This window comes from Echinops telfairi, unplaced genomic scaffold (genome assembly GCF_000313985.2).
Source record: "Echinops telfairi isolate 266 unplaced genomic scaffold, ASM31398v2 ScPeMD7_2291;HRSCAF=2852, whole genome shotgun sequence".
In the NCBI taxonomy this organism is placed as follows: domain Eukaryota; kingdom Metazoa; phylum Chordata; class Mammalia; order Afrosoricida; family Tenrecidae; genus Echinops; species Echinops telfairi.
In genome coordinates this window covers 47,190,363-47,213,717 of record NW_022106189.1, presented here as the reverse complement: position 1 = coordinate 47,213,717, position 23,355 = coordinate 47,190,363, and the positions used below count along the sequence as shown (strand labels likewise).

The window sequence follows — 23,355 nt, the reverse complement described above, 5'->3', positions numbered from 1 at the left end:
GGCTCCCTTAGTCAGGAGATGCCTGGCAGGGCCCTCAGAACCCATGTCTGATCCTGAGCCAGCCCACATCTAATCCTGAGCTGCATGATCAAAAGCCTATAAACACCCAGGGCCTCGAGGGAGCCACTGACGTGCAGGGACTTGGTGGCGTCCACCTGCCCTCAGAGTGCACAGCCCAACTGCCCTGCCCGTCCCTATGACACACAGCCCACCGGGCAGCTGACTCAGGCCCACCCACCTCACAACGGTGACCTGAGTACCAAGCGGCTATGATGACCACCCCCACCCCACCCCAAGGAAAGGACACAACCTTCCGCTATCCATTGAGCACTGCCCACACCGACAGCTGGCAGCCGGGGGGTGGGGTGGGGGTGGGGGGCTACCTCCACTTGGGGTGCAGGCCCAGCAGTCTTCGTCCAAATGGCCACCTGTGTGACAGGACGCCATTGCAGGATCTGCCTGCCCATCCTTCGGTCCCTTGCCCCCAGCCACGTTCCTTGGCAGGCCAACAAGTGCTGGCCATGGCTGGGCAGTGTCGGTCTGGTGGGCCGGCCAGCAGGTGCCTTTAATTTGCTGCCGCCTCCACCTTGGCGTGCTTGTTGTGTTGCTGGTTGTCCTGCTTGAGGAGCATTCCGGAACTTGTTCAGCATTTCTCTGTTTGGGCTCTGCCAGGTGATGTGTCGAACCTGGACCCCAAGTCTTCCTTCGAAGGCACCAACCTCGACGTTGGGAACATCGTCCTGGCCCTGTACAGCGGCCTCTTTGCCTACGGGGGATGGTAGGTTCCAGAATGCCCAGGTTCAGCGCCTGTGGGCATCGACAGGTGGCTGACAGTCCCCTCATGACATCTGTCCCAAGAAGGGACAAGTGGCCACCCTCACCACCTTTCTCAGCTCTGCTGCTTGCCCCTTTGTCTACAGGCAGGCAGGCACCCCAAAGCCCCTGCAAATAGCCACACCTTTTAGGGAGGACCTTGGCTAAATCTGCTCCCCAGCCAAATTGACTCACTCCTCTGTCCCTCTGTCTGCTTCCTTCCTCTGCGGCCTCTCAAACTCAGAGGTGTAGCAGTGTGCCCCTAAAGTCAATGCTCACCAGGGCCCCTGAGCTGTGCACACAGTGGGTGCATGACAGTTCAGGCAAGGCGGGCGAGCCCCAGCTCCAGTCGGGCTACACATGTGCCTTAGATGCAGCAATGGCTGCACCAGCAGGAAGACAAACAGACACAACTGCCCCAGCTTCGTGGCCACAGGTTGTGTGTGTGTGTGTATGTGTGTGTGTGTGCTTGGCCTGCTATTCTGCCAGTAGGACCAGTGTTCTCCCAGCAGATGCCCATGGGGGTGGAGAAAAAAGCTGTTCAAACTCTGTTCTCTCCCCACCCTACAGGAACTACTTGAATTTTGTCACGGAAGAGATGATAAACCCCTACAGGTGTGTACAGGTCGGCGTTGCAGTGTTTTAGAGCTCTGCAGACAGCTGACTCACCCGAAGCTGGCACTGTGCGACCCCTCTGAGGCGGGGTCAGGTTGTGCAAGAACTCTGGGAGGGGCTGGTTCCTGGACCTGGAGGGCCTCAGGGGTGTGTGGCCTTGGACGGTCACAAATGTCACTGGAGTGGCCCCTACTCCCACCCGTGGGCAGTCTCTTGAGACCATTGCGACCCCAGGAGAGGCCCAGGAGGCCTGAAGCCCGATGAACAGGGAGTTCTTCCAGCTGCCCCAGCTTGGGGCCCGTGAGAGGGGGGCTGTCGGTGCAGGGAAGCGAGGTCTGCTGCCCAGAAAGACCAGGGGCCACACAGGGGTCTCGGCACAGCCCTGGAGCCTGGGCCACCAGCTGACCCCTGCCCCTCTGCTCTGTCAGGAACCTGCCCCTGGCCATCATCATCTCCCTGCCCATCGTCACCCTGGTGTACGTGCTCACGAACCTGGCCTACTTCACCACGCTGTCCACCGAGCAGATGCTGGCCTCCGAGGCCGTGGCCGTGGTAAGGCGTGGCTCCGTGGGACGGGGCACCCTCGGGTGATGGTTAGGGCCCCCATGGGTACCCAGGAGCGGGGACAGAGGTTAGCTGCTGCTCTGAGGGGCGGGGCCCAGGCCTCGCGCGCTCTGCCGGCCCCAGCTGCATCACACAGTGCCTGGTGTCTCCCGCCAGGACTTCGGCAACTACCACCTGGGTGTGATGTCCTGGATCATCCCCGTCTTCGTGGGCCTGTCCTGCTTCGGCTCCGTCAACGGGTCGCTCTTCACGTCCTCCAGGTGAGGCTGCAGGGAGGCGTGCCGGGGTCAGCGCACACACATGGGAAGGGGCTCCGGGCTCACCCCACCAGGGGCCCCCTCTCTGGGTCCCCTCCAGGCTGGCAGTACGGGCTGAGAGGACCCCCACCCTTCTGTCCTTGGGGCCCGTGCAGCTGCGTCCTCCCAGAGGCTGACTGCTGGCGATCCACTCTGCCCACAGGCTCTTCTTTGTGGGGTCCAGGGAGGGCCACTTGCCCTCCGTCCTCTCCATGATCCACCCGAGACTCCTGACCCCGATGCCATCACTGGTGTTCACGGTAAGCTGGCCTCGCCCACTCCCTCCGCGTCGTCCCCCCCCACGGTCTCCCCCGTCTGGCCCCTCACCGCCCGTGGCCCCTGCTTCCTTCCAGTGCGCCATGACCCTGCTCTACGCCTTTTCCAACGACATCTTCTCCGTCATCAACTTCTTCAGCTTCTTCAACTGGCTCTGCGTGGCTCTGGCCATCATCGGCATGATGTGGCTGCGGCACAAGAAGCCGGAGCTGGAGCGGCCCATCAAGGTGGGCCCGTGCCCGCCGCCGGCCCTGCCCCCTCGGGGCCCCAAGCCTGGTGGGAGGGGGTGGAGAGGGGGCTAGGTGCCTGGGAGCCAGGCCTGGGGCATGGAAGGAAGGGCAGGCTGGTCTCCAAACGTGCAGGCTTCCCCCCAGCGCCGCCACCTGGAGGCCAGGTGATTCTGGAGCGGAGGTGCTGACTGAAACCTCCCTGTCCATGCTGTGTCCACCAGCTGATGGGTGCCCCGGTGCTCGCCTGCGCGCCCACCTGCAGGGGTCACTAGGGGAGAACCCAGGCCCTGGCTGTCCAAGTTGCTGGTCCTCCTCACCCAGCTGCTGAGCTGTGGTCACTCATTGCCTCCGGGCGCCTCGGGCCAGCTTGGGGGTGAGGCAGGCACACGGGGTTCCTCAGGAGGGCAGGTGGGCGTGCCCCGCAACCGGAATCCAAGCGCAGACGCGGCGCAGCCTGCGGGCAAGGGTTTCCCTGAGCCCAGAAGTTCTGGGGCGGGGGGTTGAGGACCTCAGACAGAGGGACCAGTCCTGCCCCCGTGAAGGCCGCCTGCTGACCACGCCCTCCACCCCCAGGTGAACCTGGCCCTGCCCGTTTTCTTCACCCTGGCCTGCCTCTTCCTCATCGCTGTCTCCTTCTGGAAGACCCCCGTGGAGTGTGGCATCGGCTTTGCCATCATCCTTAGCGGCCTCCCCGTCTACTTCCTCGGGGTCTCCTGGAAGAACAAGCCCAAGTGGCTGCTGCGGGGCATCTGTGAGTGCCAGGGACCCCGCCCCGCTCAGCACCCCGGGCCCGCATCCCACTCTGTACCGTGGTCCAGGATACATGAGCCCTGGAGGATTGGGGTCACTGTGCCCGGCGGTGACCCAGGCCCGAGCTTCAGGGATCAGTGCTGGCTAATCCCAGAACAAGGGATTCCAGAAGCCAGTTATCGGCAGCCAAGGAGCAACTCTGCCTCCTGCCCGCTGCCCGCCAGCCCCGTGCTGGACCAGGATGCAGGATGCCGAAGTCTGCATCCAGCGTGTGGCCGGGGGCACTCTGCCCCTGAGGCAACCTGCGCAGGGGGTGCTCGGTCAGCCTGAGTTTGATGCCAGGGCCCGGGCAACAGAATCTGGGTGGGGGGGCTGGGCTCCTGGCAGTCAGTGGGGCCCCAGACAGGCATTCTGTCCAGGCAGGCTCAGCACTTAGCTCAGGGCTCCACGGTCAGGGGTGTCCACAGAGCCAGGCAGTCCCCGGGGAGCCCCACACACACATCCAGAGGCCCCCCTATGCCTGATTTCTGACTGGCCAGTGGGGACGGGGGTGGGGGGGTGTGTCGAGAGGGAGATTCATCTGAGGGTGTTGACTGTGCTTCTGAGCTAACTCTTCTACATGCCCCCCCTCCCCCCAGACTCCACCACGGTCTTCTGTCAGAAGCTCATGGAGGTGGTCCCCCAGGAGACATAGCTGCTGGGAGGTGACCCCACACACGTCACCCTGGACCCCTCGCCCCTCAAGCAACACGCCCCAACACCCCGACAGCGTGGCCGAGCACCCCCACGAGCCAGCTCGGACACTGAAGAACCGGTACAAAGGGGAGCCAGGCGCAGGGTGCCTGGCCAAGGAGTGGCCAGGCCTGGCTCCAACCGGGGGACCCGAGGACCGCTCCCCACCCTCCCCACGTTCCTGGTGACTTTCCTTTCTCTCCCTGCCGGGTCAGATGATAGTGTTCTAGAGAAGTGGATGAGGGAAAGGTGGCGGAGGACCCCCCCACTTCTAGGGGAGGCCCTGCTTCTGCCTCCAAGGCCCCAGAGCAGAGGATTCTGAACCCACACTCCAGTCACAGAACATTCCAGAACTACTGAGACCCTTCCTCATTCATCAGACCTGCACTGACACTGAGATGGCAGCTACCACCACCCCACCCCCCCAGCCCTGGGGCTCAGCATAGGCACTCCCTCTCGTCTGTCACGGCCAGTGTCCGACTCCCAGGGACCTGTCCCTGCAGACCAGCCCGTCCCAGAGAGAGGCCCCCGGGCAGTGAGAGCTCTCCACCCCACCCCAACCCTGCTCCAGGCGCTGGCCTATGGAAGTCCTATCAGGTGTGGCCAGGAACCGTGCCCATGGGGGCGGGTTTACCTGCTGCCCCCGCTGGGGGCCCCTGCATTCTGAGCTGGGCACGCCCAGAGCTGGACTGAAGGCGGGGCCCAACAGAACCAAGTCTGGAGCGGCCCTGCCGCAAGGACCCACCCTGGGGGCCTGCGCCGCTCAGACCAGGCCCTGCTCTGGAGACCTGATGGCCACGGGCAGGCAGGGCTGGCAGGCCGCTGTGTGACCGTGACCGGGACCCCAGTGGGCAGCTCAGCTGGGCCTGTGGTGGGACAGACTTCGGGGGGAGGGGCGGGGGAATACCTGCCAACCACACACCCAGACCCCACTCTGAACAGTTGACCTGCTGATGGCAGAACTGGGGGTGGCGGAGGGGGCCGGCCAGGGGGCCAGAGGACTGGGAACCAAGCCTCTGCCCAGCCTGTCCACCAGGTTTCCATCTGAGCCCACACGACTGGTGGCCGGCTGGCCCAGGTCCCCTTACCTGCTGGGTTTTCTGGGCCTGGGTCCCCCACTTGGAAGTTGGGCATTTCCCATGGTGCTGAGTCAAGCCTGCCCCACAGCCCCACCTCCCCTACCTCTGACGTGGTGGGTGGGGTCCTGCCGGGGGGCCAGGCCAAGCTGCTGAGGGACTTGTTGCTTCCAGCCCCTGTGGGCACTCCCCAAGGCCAACCTCGTCCTCTTCAAACCCTGCATGTCCAGCGGTCATCCAGCTCCGGGCCTAAGCATCTCACTGACTCGAGGCCACCCAGCCTCCTCCGCATTATTTATTCCCACGGTCAGCCCTCCGGTCCTGGCCTGCTACCCGCTCTGCAGCATCGTCTCCTGTCTGCAGTCCCAGGCCCCCTGTCCTGCCAGTCCACGTGTGGCCGCCGCCCAGTGGCCCTCAGCCCTGTGCCTGGCCTGCCTGTCTGTTACACTGGGTGGAAAGACAGACAGACTCCGCCCTGTGCCTGGCCTGCCTGTCTGTTACACTGGGTAGATGGACGGGCCTTATCTTGTGTGTCTCAGTGGCGTTTCATGGAAAATAGCTGAATCCAATATCGGATTTGTTTTTGTTCGTCTTTTTTTTAATAAAACAGGATGAATTAGAAGTCCCACTGGTCTGTTCTCTCGGCACTGAGTCCTGGGTGTCCTTGGGGGTGGGGGGTGCTGCTTGTGCCCCATTCATCCTCCGAGAAAAGTCAGGCCCAGGTGGATACCACCTCGGGGTTCTAATTCAACCACTTGCTTTCCTGAGGCTAATGAAGAGCAGATGAAATGGCTGGTGATTTCGAACTGCTGACCTTGTGATTAGCAGCCCAGCATGTAACCCACTGCCCTGCCAGGACTCCTTAACAAGTCACCGGTGCTGAGCATCCGGCAGCACTGCCAGACCCAGCGAGGCAGCCACTGACAAGGAGCTTGGGGGGAGGGGGATAGGGAGCCGTTGGGTCCACCACTGAGGGGGGAGGGGGATGCAAGCTGAGGGCCAGGGGGGCAGAGACCCCCCAGGGGTTGGGGTAAGTAGGGCAGGCTTGAATCTACTGGTCACTGGTGCGCGGGGCAGCAGGGAGTGGTCCCCAGGAAGAGCAGGCCCTGGCTTCGGGAAGGTGGGGCTCAGGGTGGGGAGGGCCTGTGGACCCAGTTGGAGGGGGAGTCAGGGGTGGCTGCCCTCTGCCTCAGGGCCCCAGCAAAGGATGGGGTGGGTTGGGGGGGGCTAGCTCCCCGAATCCGGGAGGACTGAATCTGACAAGTGGTCCCCTACACCCCAAAGAAAACACCCTGGGGTGTAGAGGAAGCACCCTGTCCCCTCCCAGTGAGGAGTCCCAGGAAGTGGGAGATGAGGGGGCTGACCCCCAATCCAGTTCTCTACCGGGGAGGGGCCCTGGAATCTGCCCGTGGGACCCAGAGCCCTGTGCATCGAGGTGTCTTGTGCACACCTGCCTTAGGATCCACCCAACAGGCAGGTTGGTGCAGCTGCGGGCAGCACACAGCCCTGGTTCTAGAGGACGGGGCGCCCCTCCCCCGCACTGGAGGCTGGGGGAGGGTGGGAGAGTGCCTGGGACTTGGCTGCATGGACAAAGGCGCTGAGATTTGCAGTCTCTACCAAATTTAGAAGCGCCTGTCTTTGGCCCTCTGCAAAGACGCTTTGGCTGAGCCAGACTGGTGAACCACAGGGAGGAGACGGGCCTGGGCAGTCTGGCTGTGCCTCGCTGGGCCCAAGGCACAGCTGCCCTGGTGTTTGCGAGCAGGTGGCCCCCAGCCCGGCGCCCGGTCCAGCTTTCTTGATGTTGGCTTGCAGCTCTGAGCTCCTGGGACACACAACTGGATTGACCTGACCCCTGCTCCTGGAGGGAGCCCTGGCGGCATGGTGGGTGGGTGACCCCATTGGGTCGGCTGTTCAAAGCCACGAGCCTCGATGGAGGAGAAAGGTGTGGCTTTCTGCTCCCCTAGAAACAGGTGTTGTACGTAGGGGCCGTGGAGCCGGCTCCAACCCAGGCGACCTGATGCACCACAGGGAAACACCGCCAGCCCCGGCCATCCTCACAAACACGCCCAGGCCGGAGCCCGTCCGCGGCCACTGTGGCCGTCCATCTCTTTTTCTTGACCAAGCATGCTGTGCTTCTGCAGGGACCCGTCTCCCCTGAGAGCGTGTCTAAAGCACGTGGCACCAAGTCTCGCCATCCCCACCTCCAAGGAGCAGCCTGGCCGTGCTTCTTCCAGACAGATGTGTGTGTTCATCCGGCCGTGGCCTTTCCACGTCCTTCTCCAGCCCTTCATGCAGATGCATCCCTTCTCCGGTCTCCCTTAGTCCGTGTCCAACGTGCACGTGCACACGAAGCCACCGAAAACATCATGCCTGGGGTCCGGTGCACCCTTCAGTCCTCAAAGTGACACCCTTGCTCTGCAGCACTTTAAAGAGGTCCCGTAAAGCGAGCACATTTACCCAACACAACACATCGTTGGATCTCGTGACTGCCGCTTCCACGAGCGTCGGCTGTGGCCACGCGAGATGAAACCGTTGACCACGCCAATCTGCTCTCCCTTCGGCATGCTTGTTAATCCCTTGGTTGATCCGGCTGTGACGTTCCCGTCTGTCTCCCCGACACTGCGTCGTAATCCACACGGAAGGCTGCCATCCTTGATCTGCATCCGCAAGGGCCTCAGGGCCTCCCCGCCTTCAGCAGGCAGGGCTGCGTCCTCTGCACACCGCAGGTGGCTCCGCAGCCTCCCTCCGCTCCTGATGCCACACTCTTCCTGACCCAGCTCCTCTGAAGACTTGCTCAGAAGACAGTGAGCCAGTGGGTGAGGGGCCACCCCCTGGGCCACACCGATGTTCAGCCACGCAGCATGCCCTTGCTCTGTGGCACTGCCCCTCTTGTCTTGACCATGGCTGACGTCAGCGTCGGGTCGTCCATCACGAGCGAGGGAATGTTTATAAAACCATGATGGCACCAGAGGGCTGAATGTGCTTGATACCATTGGTGGACGGGTTGTTGTAAGAACTGTAAGAGCCCCCGATCAAATGGTTTTTTACAATGAATTAAAATTAAAAACCAGAGAGAAGAGGGCCAGATGCGCCAGCCCCTTCATGGGAGAGAGATGACTCACCGTCTCAGGACCCCCACGTGGGGGCTCCACACGTGGGACTGGACACGAGTTGGCAGGTTTTTTTTAATTGACCATTTTATTAGCACACAATCCAGACACCTTACAACTCCCTAGTTCAGGCATCTCAACAGGGGCTGCACCAGCGCTGCCACCGCGACGGCATCAACGCCATCCTCGCACAGGTTCTGCGTGAGCGTGATGCAGCGCTCTGGGACCCACGGATTGTTGTGATCCACACAGCCGATCGCCTTTCGATAATCACTAAGACACAAGCCAACCTCTTTCTGTCTTCTCCGCTTTGAGCCAAGATCCATCTGAGGTCAGCAATGAGAGCCCTCCTTCCACATCCTCTTACAGACCGGCCTGCCTGGACCTCCAGCAGCTCCCGGTCCAAGGACGCTGCGACCGGTGCTGGGGGATCTTCAGCAGAGTCTCAGTGGCAGGTGGAGCCACTGATGCTGCAGTCACACAGCCCACAGCCCTGGGCTGGCACACACGCGAGAGCCCCACCAACCAGGACAGGGAAGCGAGGCAGAGCGGGTGGGTGGGCTGCATGGTGGGACCTGCAGGCAGTGGCTCCAGACCAGGTCAAACCAACCTACACCTGCATTGCCTTCATTCTTTGACATCGAAAAGGACTCTCAGAGCAAAGCAAGATGACACAGCCTTGGACCGCCTACGGCCACTTCCCCCACCCTCACTGGCTAGGACTGGACTGTGAGTCTGGGGTGTGGTGGTGTGTGTGTGTGTGTGTGTGTGTGTGTGTGTGTGTGTGTGTGTCAGTGGCAGCCAGTGGGGCCAGGGCTCAGGGCAACACGTCCGGCGATGCGCGGTGGCCACCTCTGATGGCTGAGGGTGACTCATTTGCCTGCCTGAGTGCCCGTGCAGCTCCCAACACGGATCTGAACTTGGGCGGGGACTCAAGCGAGGAGCATGAGGTGCACCCCAATCCGAAGATTGACCTGCCCTGTAGGGTTTCTTTGTCCACTGAGCAGGCAGCCTCACCTCCTTCCCGGGAGAGGACGGTGGGTTCAAACCACTGGTCTTCCCGTACATAGTCCAGAGCTTACCATGTCATGCCACCAGGGCCCCCGGGCCCTGCATGGCGGCACCCCTCCCTCCATGCCAGGGGGACTGTCCCCTGGACTCTGTTCTCAGTGCCTCAGCTTTGCGTCAGGTTCAATTTCATCAGGACTCCTGGGTGGCCTCTCTCTGGAAGGGCCCACGAGTGTCTCAGGAGACTGGGCCCAGCCCCAACCCTGGGCCCCATGCTCTCCCTTCCGGGCCCGAGGTACCACCACCACCTGCCCACCACCGGATGCCCAGGGTCAGCTCACTCTCCAAATGGAACCGGACCACCACAACACGTGAGGTCCAGTCAGTTCTGACACGGAGCAAGTCTGCGTGACGGGACAGAGCAGTTACCCACTGCAGGTTCTGACCCAGTAGAGCTGCCCAAGGTGGGCTCCGAGGCCAGCCGTCTCTCCAGGATAGAGAGCCCCTCGTCCTCCCTCTGCCCGGTGGCTGAGCTGCTGAGCTGCTGGCCTTGCAGTTGGCAGCTCGATGGGGAGCGCACAGGGCCACCAGGCCCCGCAGAAGCGGCAGGCGAGAAATCACACCGTGAGTGGCACTGGGCAAATTCTCTCCAAATTGCCCGAGAGACGGGGCACGGTGAGCTTCTCTCTCCTCGGCATGGGCTCACTTCAGACTCACAGTGACCCTGCAGGACAGAGGAACTGCCCCTGGGGGTCAGAGCCCACTCAGCGGCAGTGGGTCGGGTTCAATTTCAGAGGTGATGGGGTTCTACGGTGTTGGGGGCCGTGGAGCGGGGGCTGAATAGCTTTGCTGCGGACTCTGAGCCGGGGAGAAGGGGCATGTGCCTGCAGCTTGGGGAGCAGGGCGGACTTGGCCTTGGGAAACCGTGGTGAGGGGCAAGGCAGGGGGGTGGGCACTGGGGGTATTGTAGCAGCCCAGGAGTTGAGCTGCCCTGTCTCGCTGGCCAGTCCCTGCTGCCTTTCTTTGAATCCCAAAGGAGCTCCAGACTCCCAGGGAGCAGGAGGCTCCCGGCAGCATGCCTAGAACCCCCTCCACAGCGGGTCCCTGGCTGCTGCCAGGGTTCTACCAGGTTCAGCCCAGAACCTGGAGACCCAGGAGGGAGGGTGAGGACAGAGAATTCAGCCCCTTGGTCCCAACCATCTGGATGGATGGCTTCCCCTCCCGGGTTCTGGTTCACAGCCACCCTGTGCACAGCGGAGTGAGACACCTCCTGTCCCGCGACACCCTCACAGCGGTTCCCGGGCTTGAGTCCACGGTTGCAGCCACGTATCCGTCCACCTCCCTGAGGGCCTCCCTCTTCCCGGCCCCTCGCTTCCCTCCACAATCCTCACTGGCAACGATGGCTTCCACACCGGGCCACGTCCTGGGGTTCTGACGGGGTCTGGACGCACGAGGGATGCTCCTTGATGCAGACGCCGCGCAAGGCTGGCCACGTCCCGGCTCACGTGAGCACCCCTATCCTTCGCCTGCCCTCTCTGGGACCAGCTTGGGCCTTTCTCTTCTGGACACGGGCTCTAGGGAGACTTCAACAAGCAGGGAACTCTCTGAGGGGAGGGGAAGGTGGAGTCAGCAGAGCCCGACCCGGGAGCAGCCCTGGAGGGGCCTGCAAGTGCCTGACTTTGCTGGAGAAGAGACGGGACAACGTGAGGGATGGGGCTGTGGGATCCCGGGACCGCAGGGGAAGGACAGGCTGCTGCCCAGTGAGGGACCACCTCGGGGCAAGGCCAACTCAGGGTCTCAGGTCAACTGTGAGATGGTCCTGATGGGAGGGGGCCGAGGGTCTTGCCTCTGGGGTTCTCCAGGAAACGGTGGGAGGCTGCTGGGTTCAATGGTTGCGCCACACACACCCCATCCCCAACACCCAGCCTCCGTTATGTGTTGGGCTCTTTATTCTTCTTAGATCATGACGCTGTCTGTGGGCCCAGCTGTGAGGATGTGGGTCTGCTTGACATTGAGTTGAGATCCACAGCAAGGGCTTCAAGTCCTCCCCGCTCTGAGCAAGCCAGGCTGCGTGCTCGGCACATCGCGGGTTGTGGAGAAGCCGCCGCCTCCAATCCTTGGGCACAGAGTGCAGCCCCACAGGATGGAAGAAGAATCGTGAAAGGACACAGCCCTGACACACACCTTTCTGATGTTAAAGGATGCCATAGAGATTTACAGCCGGAGGGATGTGCCGGGGCAGCTCGGCGTGGTTGCTGTGAGCCAGGATTAGCCAGGAGGCTGCGGGCTGGGCTGGGCCAGGCCGGGCTGGGCCGGGTCGGGCTGCAGAGCAGTAACCAAGACCCCGAGTTCTGAACGAGGGAGCTGGATGGCTCCTGCAGCTCAGTGCTGGACTGGGGACAGAAAGATGGGCACAGCACCTCGCAGATAAGCTGGCCATCTGCTTCTGCGAGGTTACCGCCTTGACCACCCTACGGAGCAGAAGGCTCTGCGCACCAGGTGTTGGGGTTGACTCCTGGGCAGCCACCACAACAGAAAGTCCCAGAAACGTGGGCCCGGGATTTCATCATGTATCAAGCTGCCCCGGAAACTTGGCACCTGCCGCACAGGTAATAAAGGTGAAGACATTCCTCCTTGCCAAACAGGTTCCTGCCAGCAGAACCTTGCCTCGGGGCCTGCCCCTGTCCCCGAACAGCAGTGGGCCTTGGCTGGCTTGGGGAGCCCTCGGGCAGTGAGTGTCCTGCTCCTCACCTGGTCTCTCCTGGAGCTGCCCAGCGGAGCAGGAGCGGGCAGGCCCAGCCTCCCTTCCCCAGCCAGCTCTCAAGACCGTGGGTGGGCACTCCCGGCGCTCAGAATCGAGGTGCTCACGGGCCACCCCCGCTGTTTGCAGGGGGCAGGGGCAGGAGCAGCCCCTGGGGGACGGCACTGGGTGAGGGGCCGTCAGGGGCTGAGTCTCTGCTTGCGAGGGTGCTTGGGAACAGCCCGTTCCTCACCCGCAGACGTTTCTTTCGGCTCAGGGGTCACAGTGGGTGCTCCAGCCTCATCAGGACCTGCCACCTAAGTCAGCACCCAGGGTCAAAGGTCAGTCAGGGCCGGGATCACACAGGCATGTCCTTATCCCAGATTGGACCTGCCCCTGCCCTCATGGGGTGGCTGCAGACAGACACGGAGACCCACTCTTGGTCCCACTCGCCCCGGTCTCCTGGGGGAGGGGGCAGGGGGGCGATCCCCATGGTTGGCAGCTGGGGCCACCAGCAGCTCCATGGGAGAAAGACTGGACCATCTATTCCCGTCAAGCAGTTCCCAACTGGAGGCCAGGAGGGTCCCTGTGAGCCAGCAGGGCCTCCGTGGCCCTGAGTTTGGCTTGGTTTGGTCCTGGGGGGTGGGGAGGGGGCTCTTCAGGAACAGTCCAGATCAAACGGTGGCCTCTGCTGGGATCTGCTGGGCCAGTTCCGTTTAAGGCCCAGAGGTCAGCTCGGGGGTGACAGTGATGATTTGGGGGATTTGAAAGGTCATGAGGGACACGGACGATCGGTCGTGGGACATTAGGAAGACGATGTCTTCAGAAAACAGAAAACTCATGGTGAGAAGACACCTGCTCATTCTGGAGAGGGGGGTGGGGCAGCGAGGACTGTCCCAGGAGCATGTCCCGGGTGCTCTGCCCCAGCTCCCATCTCACCCTGGCAGACCTCTCTGTTCCCCAAACTCAAGGTCCCTCGGTGGCCATCAGTTGGAGGGTCAGGTCCTTCTGGGAGGTGGGAGAGAGACGGAACGGGGCCTGCGGAAGCACAGGGGCCCAGATGAGGGCCGTGGAGAAGCAGCAGCTGCCCGCAGGGTGTTTCTGGTCCATAGAGCGTCCTCTGACAATGAGCTCCCGTGTTCAGACCCGCAGTCACCCCGTGCGGGGAAACAGGAGGTTGTCTGCTCCCACTGGGTGGGAGGACCCGGGTGCAGACACATGAGGGTGAGGGGACCAGCTGCGGGCCTCCCACAGGCGCAGCAGACGCGGCTGACAGCCAGGCTTTGGGATGGGAGAGGACCACCTTTTACTGAGGTTGAGCAGAGTCCTGGCAGTACCCGCTGCCTGCCCTCACATGCCCAGCGGCGGCTGACGCAAGAGGCTGCGGGATTTCCTCAGCGCCCAGCACTTGCAGGAAAGCCACTGGGTGGCAGAGCGATGCGGCTGGCTGCCAGCACTGACAGGGAGGGGAGAGTCCGGGGGGACCAGCCAGAGCTCTGTGGAAGGAGAACAGCCAAAGGCCCCAGACAGGAGACCCGCCCCCTCCCTCTGGAGCTCTGACAGCTGCTATGGGGTGGAGGGGAGAGGAAGCACACAGAGAGCCGCGCATGTCACCCTGAGGGACAGGCTAGGTGTGAGCCCGGACAGCAGGGGCTCACGCGCAAACTCCAGTGAGACCTGGAGTCCCCTGTCTGTCGGCAGGGGGCTTTCCACCCCAGTGAGATGCAAAGGGGGTGCCGGCTGGCCACCTGTTGGGAGAACAGCCCACAGATTCACTGGTGGATGCTGACTCACAGTGAGCGCTGTGCATTTCCGAGAGCAGAAAGCCCTGTCTTTGTCCCTGCCGATCTTCGGATCTCAGCGCAAGGAGTAACCTCTACCCCATCCGGGCTCCTCCCTCACAGCGTAGGGGCTAGTGTGCGTTCAGGACCCCCGTCCTTGCTGCCTCCTCCTCCCTGTCTCTCCCTCGGCTCTGGGCGGGGCCGGGCCTGGGGGTCAGCTGAGGCTGCAGTTCCAGCTCAGCAGATCTTCCCTCCTCAGAAACCCTGTGGGGCCCCAGAGAGCCGGCATCTCCGGGATGGGAGGCGGTCTGCTGGGATGGGGTTGGATCAGCTCAGGGAAAGGTCCTGGGCTCTGAGGATCAGCTCAGGGAAAGGTCCTGGGCTCTGAGCGTCTGCTCAGGTCCTCTTCAGGTGGCTGGACGTCTGTCCTTCTCCCTTATCTAATCCTGATTCCATCTCAAAAGGAACTGACCCATGAAACTAGGCCCACTGGAGGCTGATGGAAACAAAGAGAACCTGTCCGGTCCATCGCGGGCAGAGGCTAGCACTGACCACAAGCTCCGAGCAGCAACCTCCCACCCTGGCCCACAAACACCACCGAGTCACATGCAGCACACAGCACAAATCCGTTCCAAACTGGTAAGTAGCAGTTGCCTTGGGAGTCATCTGGGCGAGGCTGTGGGTGGGTGTCCTGGGGCAGAATTCCTCTTCCTCTGGGAACAAGTGAGAACTGGATGATGGGTTAGCACAGGCAGGTGGAAGCCTCAGACACTCCGTGCCCCGAGGACCCGGCTCAGGCTTAGTCACAAAGGGTCAGAGCCCTGGTCCTTCGGAGTTCAGGCACAGTCATGCTGGCCCCCTTGGTGTTTGGGCGTGGGTCATCGCCTCCTCCTCCAGGTTGTGGGTGGAGGGGGGGCGGGGTTTACTGCCACCACCCCCTTGAGTGAGCAAGCGGGAGAGCTGGGTACAACGTCCCTCCAAAAGACTGCTTCCAATAAGGTCAGGGTGTGCATGTGCCTTCTGGGCATTACCGTCCAACTCACTGCACTCCCTCACTGCCACTGAATCTGCTCTGCATCCAAACGACCCTCCAGGACAGGGTACAACAGCCCCTCTGGTTTCCTGAGGCTGCCTGGGCTTGTTACATAATCTCAGTCAACTCGAGGGTATGAACCTGAAGGGGCGGAGTCTACCCTGTCAATCAGGTCACAGCCTGATGACGCCTCCCTCTGGCGTGGCCTTCCCATGAAGATCCTGGGAACTTCCTCTCTCTTCCTGAAGGTGGGCCACACACTCTCTCTCTCTCCCTTCCCTTTGCTGCTGTTGAGACACTTAGAGAGCTGGAGGAGCCACGTGGAGACCCACGCCAACACTGAGATGCTTCCACCACCACTGGATCCATAAGACTGTCCACCCACTGGCCTGTGACGTTCCTGCATTCAGCATCACTGCATGGCTGTGTGAGTCTAAAGAGGAATTTATGGACTGATATCGGATATAGGGACTAATATCGTAATTAAGGACTTGATCTGGGCTGGGCTGGGATGTTTTCTCAGTAGTCAATTACTCTTTGATGTAAAGCTCTTTCCTACACATACTTGAGTCTCCTTGGCTTTGTTCCTCTAGTCAGCCCAGACGAACACACTGTCCATCTTTACCAGAACATAAAGCTCCTCTTTCTGGTGGGCCCGAGGCGCTGATCTTGCAGTTAGCAGCCTAATGCGTCATCCACGGGACCATTGTCACTCAGAGCAGATGGGAGAGGAAGCGTGTGGTGGTGGTGGCCCAGGGAGGGGCGTCTGAGGGCCGCAGTCCTCGGGCATGTGAAGGGACTCCTGGCAGTCTGGGGACTGGCTGGGAGGCTCCCCGCATGCACAGAGCGCTCTCTGCTGACGCCCTTGGAAGACTCTGGGGGACGTGGGGGGCCAGTTCTGAAGGTGCCAGCCTGGATCCCGCAGGATGCCGCTCTACTGGGTCCGAACCTTGTGTCTCTAGCAGCAGGGTCTTGGCAGATACCATCAAGGTCAGGGCAGGCCATGCTGGAGGAGGCCCTAAATCCAAGGACTAGTCTCCTTGTGAGTTGAGAAGACACAGCAGCACAGGGAGGGCTCGCAGGATGGACAACCAACCATGTTCAGTGCCATCGAGTCAGTGCTGACTCACAGAGACCGCACCGCCCACCCCCACCCCCCACCCTCCACCCCCCATCGTGGGCTTCTGTAACTTGACAAGAGCAGGAAGCCCAGTCTTTCTCCCACGGAGCTGTTGGTGGTTTCGAACTGACAGACGTGTGGATCACAGCCAAACGCGTAACCACTACACGACCTGGGATCCTTGCACGGGATTACAGAAAGAGGGGATGAAGAGATGCAGCTATATGCCAAGGATCACCAAGGATTGCCAAAGGTCACCAGGGATCGCCAAGGATTGCCAAAGGTCACCAGGGATCGCCAAGGATTGCCACTCCACAAAACTCCGTGGTTCTGGTCTCTGGAACCGCCAGCAAAGGAAGCCCTGTTGGCTGACAGCAGGTGGTCACAGCGGCCACAGGAAACCAAGCCCCCTCAGCAGCCACGCTCTGATTCTCCATGGTGGGGGGCTCCTGTCATGCGGGGTCCCACAGGCTGTGCCTCTTCAGCCTCCTGTGATCCACAGTCCCCTCGTTCCTGAGGGACCCTTCAGAGACAAGCCATGGTAACGAGGAATCTCAATCATGAGCCTCCGCCGTATCGGCCGGCCGCATTGGGCAGACTGGCCAATAATCGGAAGTGTTCTCCTGTGTTTTCCTGTGCCAACCTGTTCCCTGGAGGAGCCCTCTTTGGCTGGGTGTGTTCTGACACGCTGATGGGACGTGGTAGGCTCCCCCACGGCGTTCACGATGCCTGCTGCCGGCCCTGCAGTCCAGGGCTCACCCCCACTGCCGGAGCAGAGTGACCGTCCATGAAACAAGGACCCTGGAAACGGCCCCTGCTGGGCGTCTTTAGGGAGGATGGTCTCTGTTGACGATCTCTGGTCCTCGGAATGGGGGTGACGGTTGGTTGACTCAGTCACCCTGGGACAAACCCTGGCCCTTGACATGCAGCCCTGAAGTCACGCAGCCAGCCCCCAACTCTGGCCAGGATCTGTGGACGGTGCACCGGCGAGGAGACCCCACTGTGCAACACGGACCGCCTGCAGGCGTCCCGCTTGAAATCAGAACACAGGGAGAAGACATCGCTTTGGCCGAGGGATTTACCCTCTGGGGAGTCGTGTACAGACGCTACACATGACTGCAGGATTCGGGCCCCAGGAAGCAACTGCTGACTGTGAGCAAGCAAACAGAGCGGTCGGGCGGAGAAGCTGCGGGCCAGCCAGTCTCAGGACCTCTTTGTTGACTGGCTCGCTCGCAGGGCCCAGGCTGTTTAATCACTCACGGCTGGGGAGGCCCAGGAAAGCCAAGGGTTTCGGGCTGGTGTGGGACTAGTTCCTCATGGGGGCCAGGGGGCCTGGGCTGCATCCCCCGTAGAACGGGCTGGAGTGTGTGATTCATGGCAGGCAGGCCCAGTAGGGGACCACCCAGGTGGCTCACATGTGCCCGGAGAAGTAGCTTGGCCTCAAAGAGGGCTGGGCACCTCAGCCAGCTTATCTGCAATCTCGTCCCCCAGGGCCCACGTTGCTGAGCGAAGCCTCCTGGTACTTAAAACCCCAAGGGGGTCATTACTGCGAGTCTGGAAGGATGCTGGTACTTTCTATGGGCGGTGTGTATGTGTGTGTGTGTAAATGTGCACACACGCGTGTGTATGAGTGTGGTGTGTGTAAATGTGTACACACGTGTGTATGAGTGTGGTGTGTGTAAATGTGTACACACACATGTGTATGAGTGTGGTGTGTGTAAATGTGTACACACGTGTGTATGAGTGTGGTGTGTGTAAGTGTACACACGTGTGTATGAGTGTGGTGTGTGTAAATGTGTACACACAAGTGTGTATGTGTGGTGTGTGTAAATGTGTACACATGTGTGTATGAGTGTGGTGTGTGTAAATGTGTACATACGTGTGTATGTGTGTAAATGTGTACACATGCGTGTGTATGAGTGGTGTGTGTAAATGTGTGCACACGCGTGTATGAGTGTGGTGTGTGTAAATGTGTACACACGCGTGTGTATGAGTGTGGTGTGTGTAAATGTGGGGGGGGGATGTGTGATACTTTCTCAGGTGGCTGTACAAAGTCCAGGGCCTTTGTTTGATCTTCTGAGGGACTGAAGGCAATTAGCTGGATGCTGAGCCGCCTCGTGCCACGGTGGCCCCCACCCACGGCCTTAGACGACCCTGCTTGCTGATGCAGTCGGCTGGCGGGCCGGCGATCGAGCCCTGTGATCAGGGTTCAGAGATTGAGTTGCCTTTGTTGTGGGAGGTGGAAGGGCCATTATCTCTGGCAGCATGAGAACAAACCTTTAAGGGAGAACAGTGCAGCACACGTGGCACAGTGGCCTCTTTGATCCCGAGAACACCCCCACGTTGGGCACAGTCTCCACTAAGATGTGCAGTCTCTTGCTCAGCCAGGCAAGACTCAGGGCAAGGTCGCACCGAGAGCTGCTCACTGGTCCACCTGGGCCCCGGGCGGGGTTCTTGCTCCTAGCCAGGCCTTTGGAACAGGGACGGCATCTGTCTGTCTGTCAGCTTGGCAAGTCCTCTGTGCAGACTTTTCCCAGCTATTGCTCCAGGACCGCAATATCCATCCTGGTTTTAATTCCCGAGATAAGGAAGGCCGAAGAGAGGAATTTGAATTCCGGGGCCGAATCCTCAGCACAGTGTGGTGTGCCAGAGAACACACCAATCCGGCTTGGCAGAAGCATGGCCGGGGGCTCCTTAGAAGCAAGGATGGCAAGGCTTGTCTCACATGTTTGGACAAGCTGTCCGGAGAGACCAGTCCCTGGAAAAGGACATCATGGTCCTTGGGGACGTAGAGGGACAAGGAAAAAGAGGAAGGCCCCCAACAAGGTGGGCCGACGTAGGGACTACAACCATGGGGTGTGAGGGGGATGCAGGACCGGCCAGTGCTTCCTGAGCCGATGCACAGCATCTAGCAACACGTACAGGGTCCGTACTGCGATGCACACCTTAGAGGGGTTATGCGATGAACTCTACCTGGGCTGCTAACCACCAGGTCAGCAGTTTGAAACCACCAGCCACTCTGCGGGAGAAAGATGCTGCTTTCTACTCCCATACACAGTTCCGGTCCGGACACTGACAAGGGGCAGTTCTGCCCTGTCCTTAGGGTCCCTCTGACGCAGCACAGGCCTGACGGCAGCGAGGGCTTTGGTTTCCATGCTAGCGTTGCCACACGTATCCACACGGTCCAGAACCCCAGAAGGCAGTATCTGATTCTTGCTCTGAACACTCGTCCGTGGTTTAAAGAAATTAGAAAGGAAAGCTCTCTTATCTTCGCCCAGATCGTTCCCATGTCACGCCAAGGGCAGCGGTTTGAAGTCACCAGTCCGGGGAGAGATGAGGCATTCTGCTCCCCTGAAGAGGGCCAGTCTGGGAAGCCCACAGGGGCAGTGCTACTCTGTCCTGCAGGCGGCACCAGTGGGCACCGCCTCCGTGGCAGGAAGTTTGTTTGGGGTTTGGGTTGGCAGCTCTGAACTCTTCTCCAGAGTCACAGTTTCGGCCTGAAGACCCCCCTTGCCCACATGCTCTCACTTTTCTGCGGCACCGCTCGGCCGGACCACACACCTCTGCGTCTCCTTCTGCCTGGAAGGATCTTTGTTCCGTCTGCATCCTCTGGATGTGGGTTTCTGGGAGAACCGCCATCCTTTCCTCCCGGTCCTTCCAGAACATTCCAGCAACTTCTGGCCTCGGTTCTTCACCCATGGTTGCAGCCTGTGACGCACCCTCTGCTTCCGAGGTTCTTGTTTCTTTTGCTTTCCGGCAGTTTGGCTGGGATGTGCGCAGGGCAGGCTTCTTTTGTGTTTGCTCCACGTGGGCTCCCCCGAGCTGCTGCAGTCTGCAAAGGAATGTCTTCACTCAACTGGAGGGATTCGGGGACACACACACACACACGCACACACACACACACACACACACACACACACGAAGGTTTCTTCGTGACAGCCAGGCGTGCATTTACACTGCTGAACAGAGTCAGCCTCGCCTCACCTGCCTGTTCCACCCCCCTCCCCCCGGCCGCCCCTCTGCCCCATCTCTCACCAGGGCTGACCCAACCTGTTAGTCCAGGTAGACTACAGAAACAAATTCATAGACACTCATATGTGTGTAAGAAAGAGCTTTATAGACAAGAGCAGTTGAATATTGAGAAGATATCCCAGCCCCGTCCAGATCAAGTCCATAAGTCTGATATTAGCCCATGTCTGATACCAGTCTATAATTTCCTTTTCAGACTTACGAAACACATATAATGACACCATATGCAGGAAGATCACAGGCCAGTGGGTAGAAAGTCTTGTGGATCCAGTGGCGTAGTATGCATCTCAGCACTGGCAGGGGTCTCCACGTGGCTTCTCCAGCTCCAAGGCTCTGGCTACATCAACCTCTTTCCACGTGGCTTGTCAACAAGAATGTCTCCCAGGGACTGAGCGTGTGTCCCACCACCAACGAGCTATTTCTCACCTTAGCGCCTCCAAACGAGGTCATCAAGCTGCAACCTGATTGACAGGTAGGCTCCACCCTTCACTCCTAAGTCTCACACTGACAACAGGTGGTGTCACGTCACACCACCTGCTCATAAAGAACACAGCTGAGCCTTGAGACTGTAAACGCTGCACCGGTCGTCCTGTCCCGGTCAAGCAACGCGAGTCCGGGAGCACCCACCACCCTGGTCTCCCCCCTGGTCTTTACCAACAGCTAGGGCATGGTTTAAGGCTCTTGCACACACAGCAAGGGCCAACCGCCCTCCTCGGCTTGTGCTCCATTCCCACCATGAGAACAAAGTGAGACGCTTTCTGATGGGAAGGGAGACGGGAGCAGACAACTGGATGCTTTTCAGGGAACACGGGATCATTCGCATGTCCTGCCAGGGCGCAGCACGCACCCTCTCGCACCTCTGCCAGGACGGCCCCAGCTCTAGCGCTCAGCAGGTGTTTGACCCCCACCAAGGTGGGTTTGCCTACCATGTCAAAGAGCTTCCTGTAGTCACCCCCACGTGGCTCTCCAGGCAGGAAGCTTGGCGAGGTGAGGTGGTGGGTAAAATATTTGGCTACGCAACAGCCAATCAAAAAGGGTTGGCGCTTCCAGCTCACTGCTGCTCCAGGGGAGAATGATGGATCGTCTGATCTGCAAAGACCTGCCGCCTTGGAAGCTCTGTGGAGTGGCAAACCTGCTCTGTCCTGCAGGTGGCTGCAGGTGGGAAGGGGTGGGGGGTGGCACGCACCTGTTAGCTTGCTCTTGTCCCTCATCCCGCAGGAGGGCACTCGGGAGTTGATGTAGGGCAACGGCGATGCCCGCAGAAGGTCAGGGGTTAAATCCAGCCACCATCTGTTCCCAGGCTGGGCAGCCTGCTGCCCAGTTCCCAAGGGGAGTTATTCAGGCTCACAAAGAGCTCTCTGCCCAGGCTGGCCGAGAACAGAGGGCACTGTGTTCCGTGAGGCTCCGCTCTGAACACTTTTTGTGCTGGGACAAAATGGGCAGTCGGCTCAGACATGATGACCCAGCGCCACGGGCCGCCCGCCGGGCTCCTCGGCTGGGAGCCCTCTCCACCCGAGATCTGCAATCTTGTTTGTACAGCTCCCCAGTCCCGACGTGGGGCTGACTGAGCCGGCTGCTGAGAGAACACGGTACTATTTACTGGCTGTGGCCAGGCTGGACCCAATGCCTTGGCAGCAAAGATGCCTGGGTCCTTTCTAGGAGGACAGGCCAAGGAGCCGGAGCAAGGTCAGGTCTCAGCACATGTGGCGGCGCTGCCCGGCTGGCCAGGGGGACCACGTGGCTGTGAATTACAGTGAAACCTACAGTCACCGTCCGAGAATGAGACCCATCAGGAAGGATGGCAATGCTGGCCTCTGCTGGGGCAGGGGCTGGAGACCCAGTGGACGCCCAGTTCCATTCGCTCCTCCCTTCGGGCATTATGGACGTCCCTGAAGGCAGAGCAGAGAGACCACATCAGGGCCGGGTGCCCAGGGGGCAGCCAGAGGGCTCTGGTACAGAGAGGGCCCACACTGACCAGGGGGGGCAGGGTTTCACAGAGGCCCTTAAACCCCGGGCATCAGAGCGTCTGGGTGGAGGTTTATCGGCCAGGAGCAAGGTAAACACAGGCTTGTGTGTGCTTACTGACTCAGCTGTAGTGAGGCCTGTGATTTACTCTGCCCGCTACAGAGGCTCAGCTCCTGGATCTGCTGGCCCCTGCGGTCTTCACCTGCAGGCAGAGCCCTGGGAGGGGCAGAGGCCCCGGAAGCACGGTAAGCACAGGCCTTTAACGCCCGTGCTGACCTCCTCATCAAAAGTGAACGATTTCACATGCGTTTCAAAACCGGCGCACATTTAAAGGGATCCCGAGGGAGATCGAAGACAGGGCGCTGCACGTTCACCCCACTGCACCTGCCTGCCTGCGAGGCTGTCCCCACCCCCGGCACAGTCCAAGGGGAGTCACCAGGGGCTCCACCCGCATGTGTTTCCCCTTCAAAACAGACCCACTTTTGGCACAGGGGTCCCATTGAAGGCGTGTTGGGAAAGAAGGCAGTGGTGCGAGCAGGCTCTTGCTCACCTGCAGAACAGGTGAGTGGAGTGCACCAAGACACAGCTGTCCAGAGAGCGGCATGGAGGGCCTGGACTGAGCAGTGGCCATGGGGATGGCCTCAGTGAGGGTGCTGGGTGGTCAGTCTTCTAGCCGACGGACACTATCGCTCTGGGGGGTCTTCAGCCCGGCAGCATTGGAATCCCCAGTCCCTCCCCATCTGTGAACCAAATCTGGGCATACTGGTTTGGATAAGATCTCTGACCCCAATGCTCCTCGCGGGCACTGTCTGATGGCACTGCGCCCGGTTTCTCTTCTGATGTCACCGCTGGTCTCTGTTGGCACAGATGTTGTCTTTCCAGGACTGCCGTCCAGCTTCTGCTCAGCAGACTGTGAGCCTCACGGCCATCCTCTCCCACACATGCCCTCCGTCCCCCTCCACCTCCTGGGCAGCCCCCTCCCAGCCGCCGCGGGTGGCTTGTGTGGCTGTGCCACTCACCGGGTTTCAGCAGGGCTTCCGGGCAAGGACGGATTAGCAGGGGAGGCTGGTGACCTCGTTCTGACCGTCAGCCAATGAGAGCTTTGTGCCTTACCCCTGTGACACCCACGACGGGCCAGGGAGTTGGTGCTGGGCTGTGCGGGTGAGCTGGGTGTCCGCCCACTCCTCAGTGGCCCACAGCAGATGGACGGCGCCCCC

General features: G+C 60.7%; 1 protein-coding gene and 1 long non-coding RNA gene across 3 annotated transcripts in view; one reads left to right on the top strand and one right to left on the bottom strand.

Moving 5' to 3' along the window:
* SLC7A5 (solute carrier family 7 member 5) overlaps positions 1-5,977 on the top strand; it is a 14,271-nt gene extending 8,294 nt beyond the window's left edge. The window contains exons 3-10 of the mRNA XM_004704513.3: positions 673-778; positions 1,384-1,428; positions 1,857-1,980; positions 2,149-2,252; positions 2,452-2,548; positions 2,642-2,791; positions 3,368-3,545; positions 4,183-5,977. Of these exons, the coding sequence (XP_004704570.2) occupies positions 673-778; positions 1,384-1,428; positions 1,857-1,980; positions 2,149-2,252; positions 2,452-2,548; positions 2,642-2,791; positions 3,368-3,545; positions 4,183-4,238 (860 nt within the window). The 3' untranslated portion in view covers positions 4,239-5,977. The remainder of the gene's footprint in view (positions 1-672; positions 779-1,383; positions 1,429-1,856; positions 1,981-2,148; positions 2,253-2,451; positions 2,549-2,641; positions 2,792-3,367; positions 3,546-4,182) is intronic.
* A 14,528-nt stretch (positions 5,978-20,505) lies between these two features.
* LOC123522120 overlaps positions 20,506-23,355 on the bottom strand; it is a 5,879-nt gene continuing 3,029 nt past the window's right edge. The window contains exons 3-5 of one of the 2 annotated variants that reach the window (XR_006680422.1): positions 23,158-23,253; positions 22,689-22,993; positions 20,506-22,062 (exon numbers count right to left, since the gene is read on the bottom strand). This is a non-coding gene — a long non-coding RNA (uncharacterized LOC123522120). The remainder of the gene's footprint in view (positions 22,063-22,688; positions 22,994-23,157; positions 23,254-23,355) is intronic. The other variant, XR_006680423.1, reaches the window with a different exon arrangement.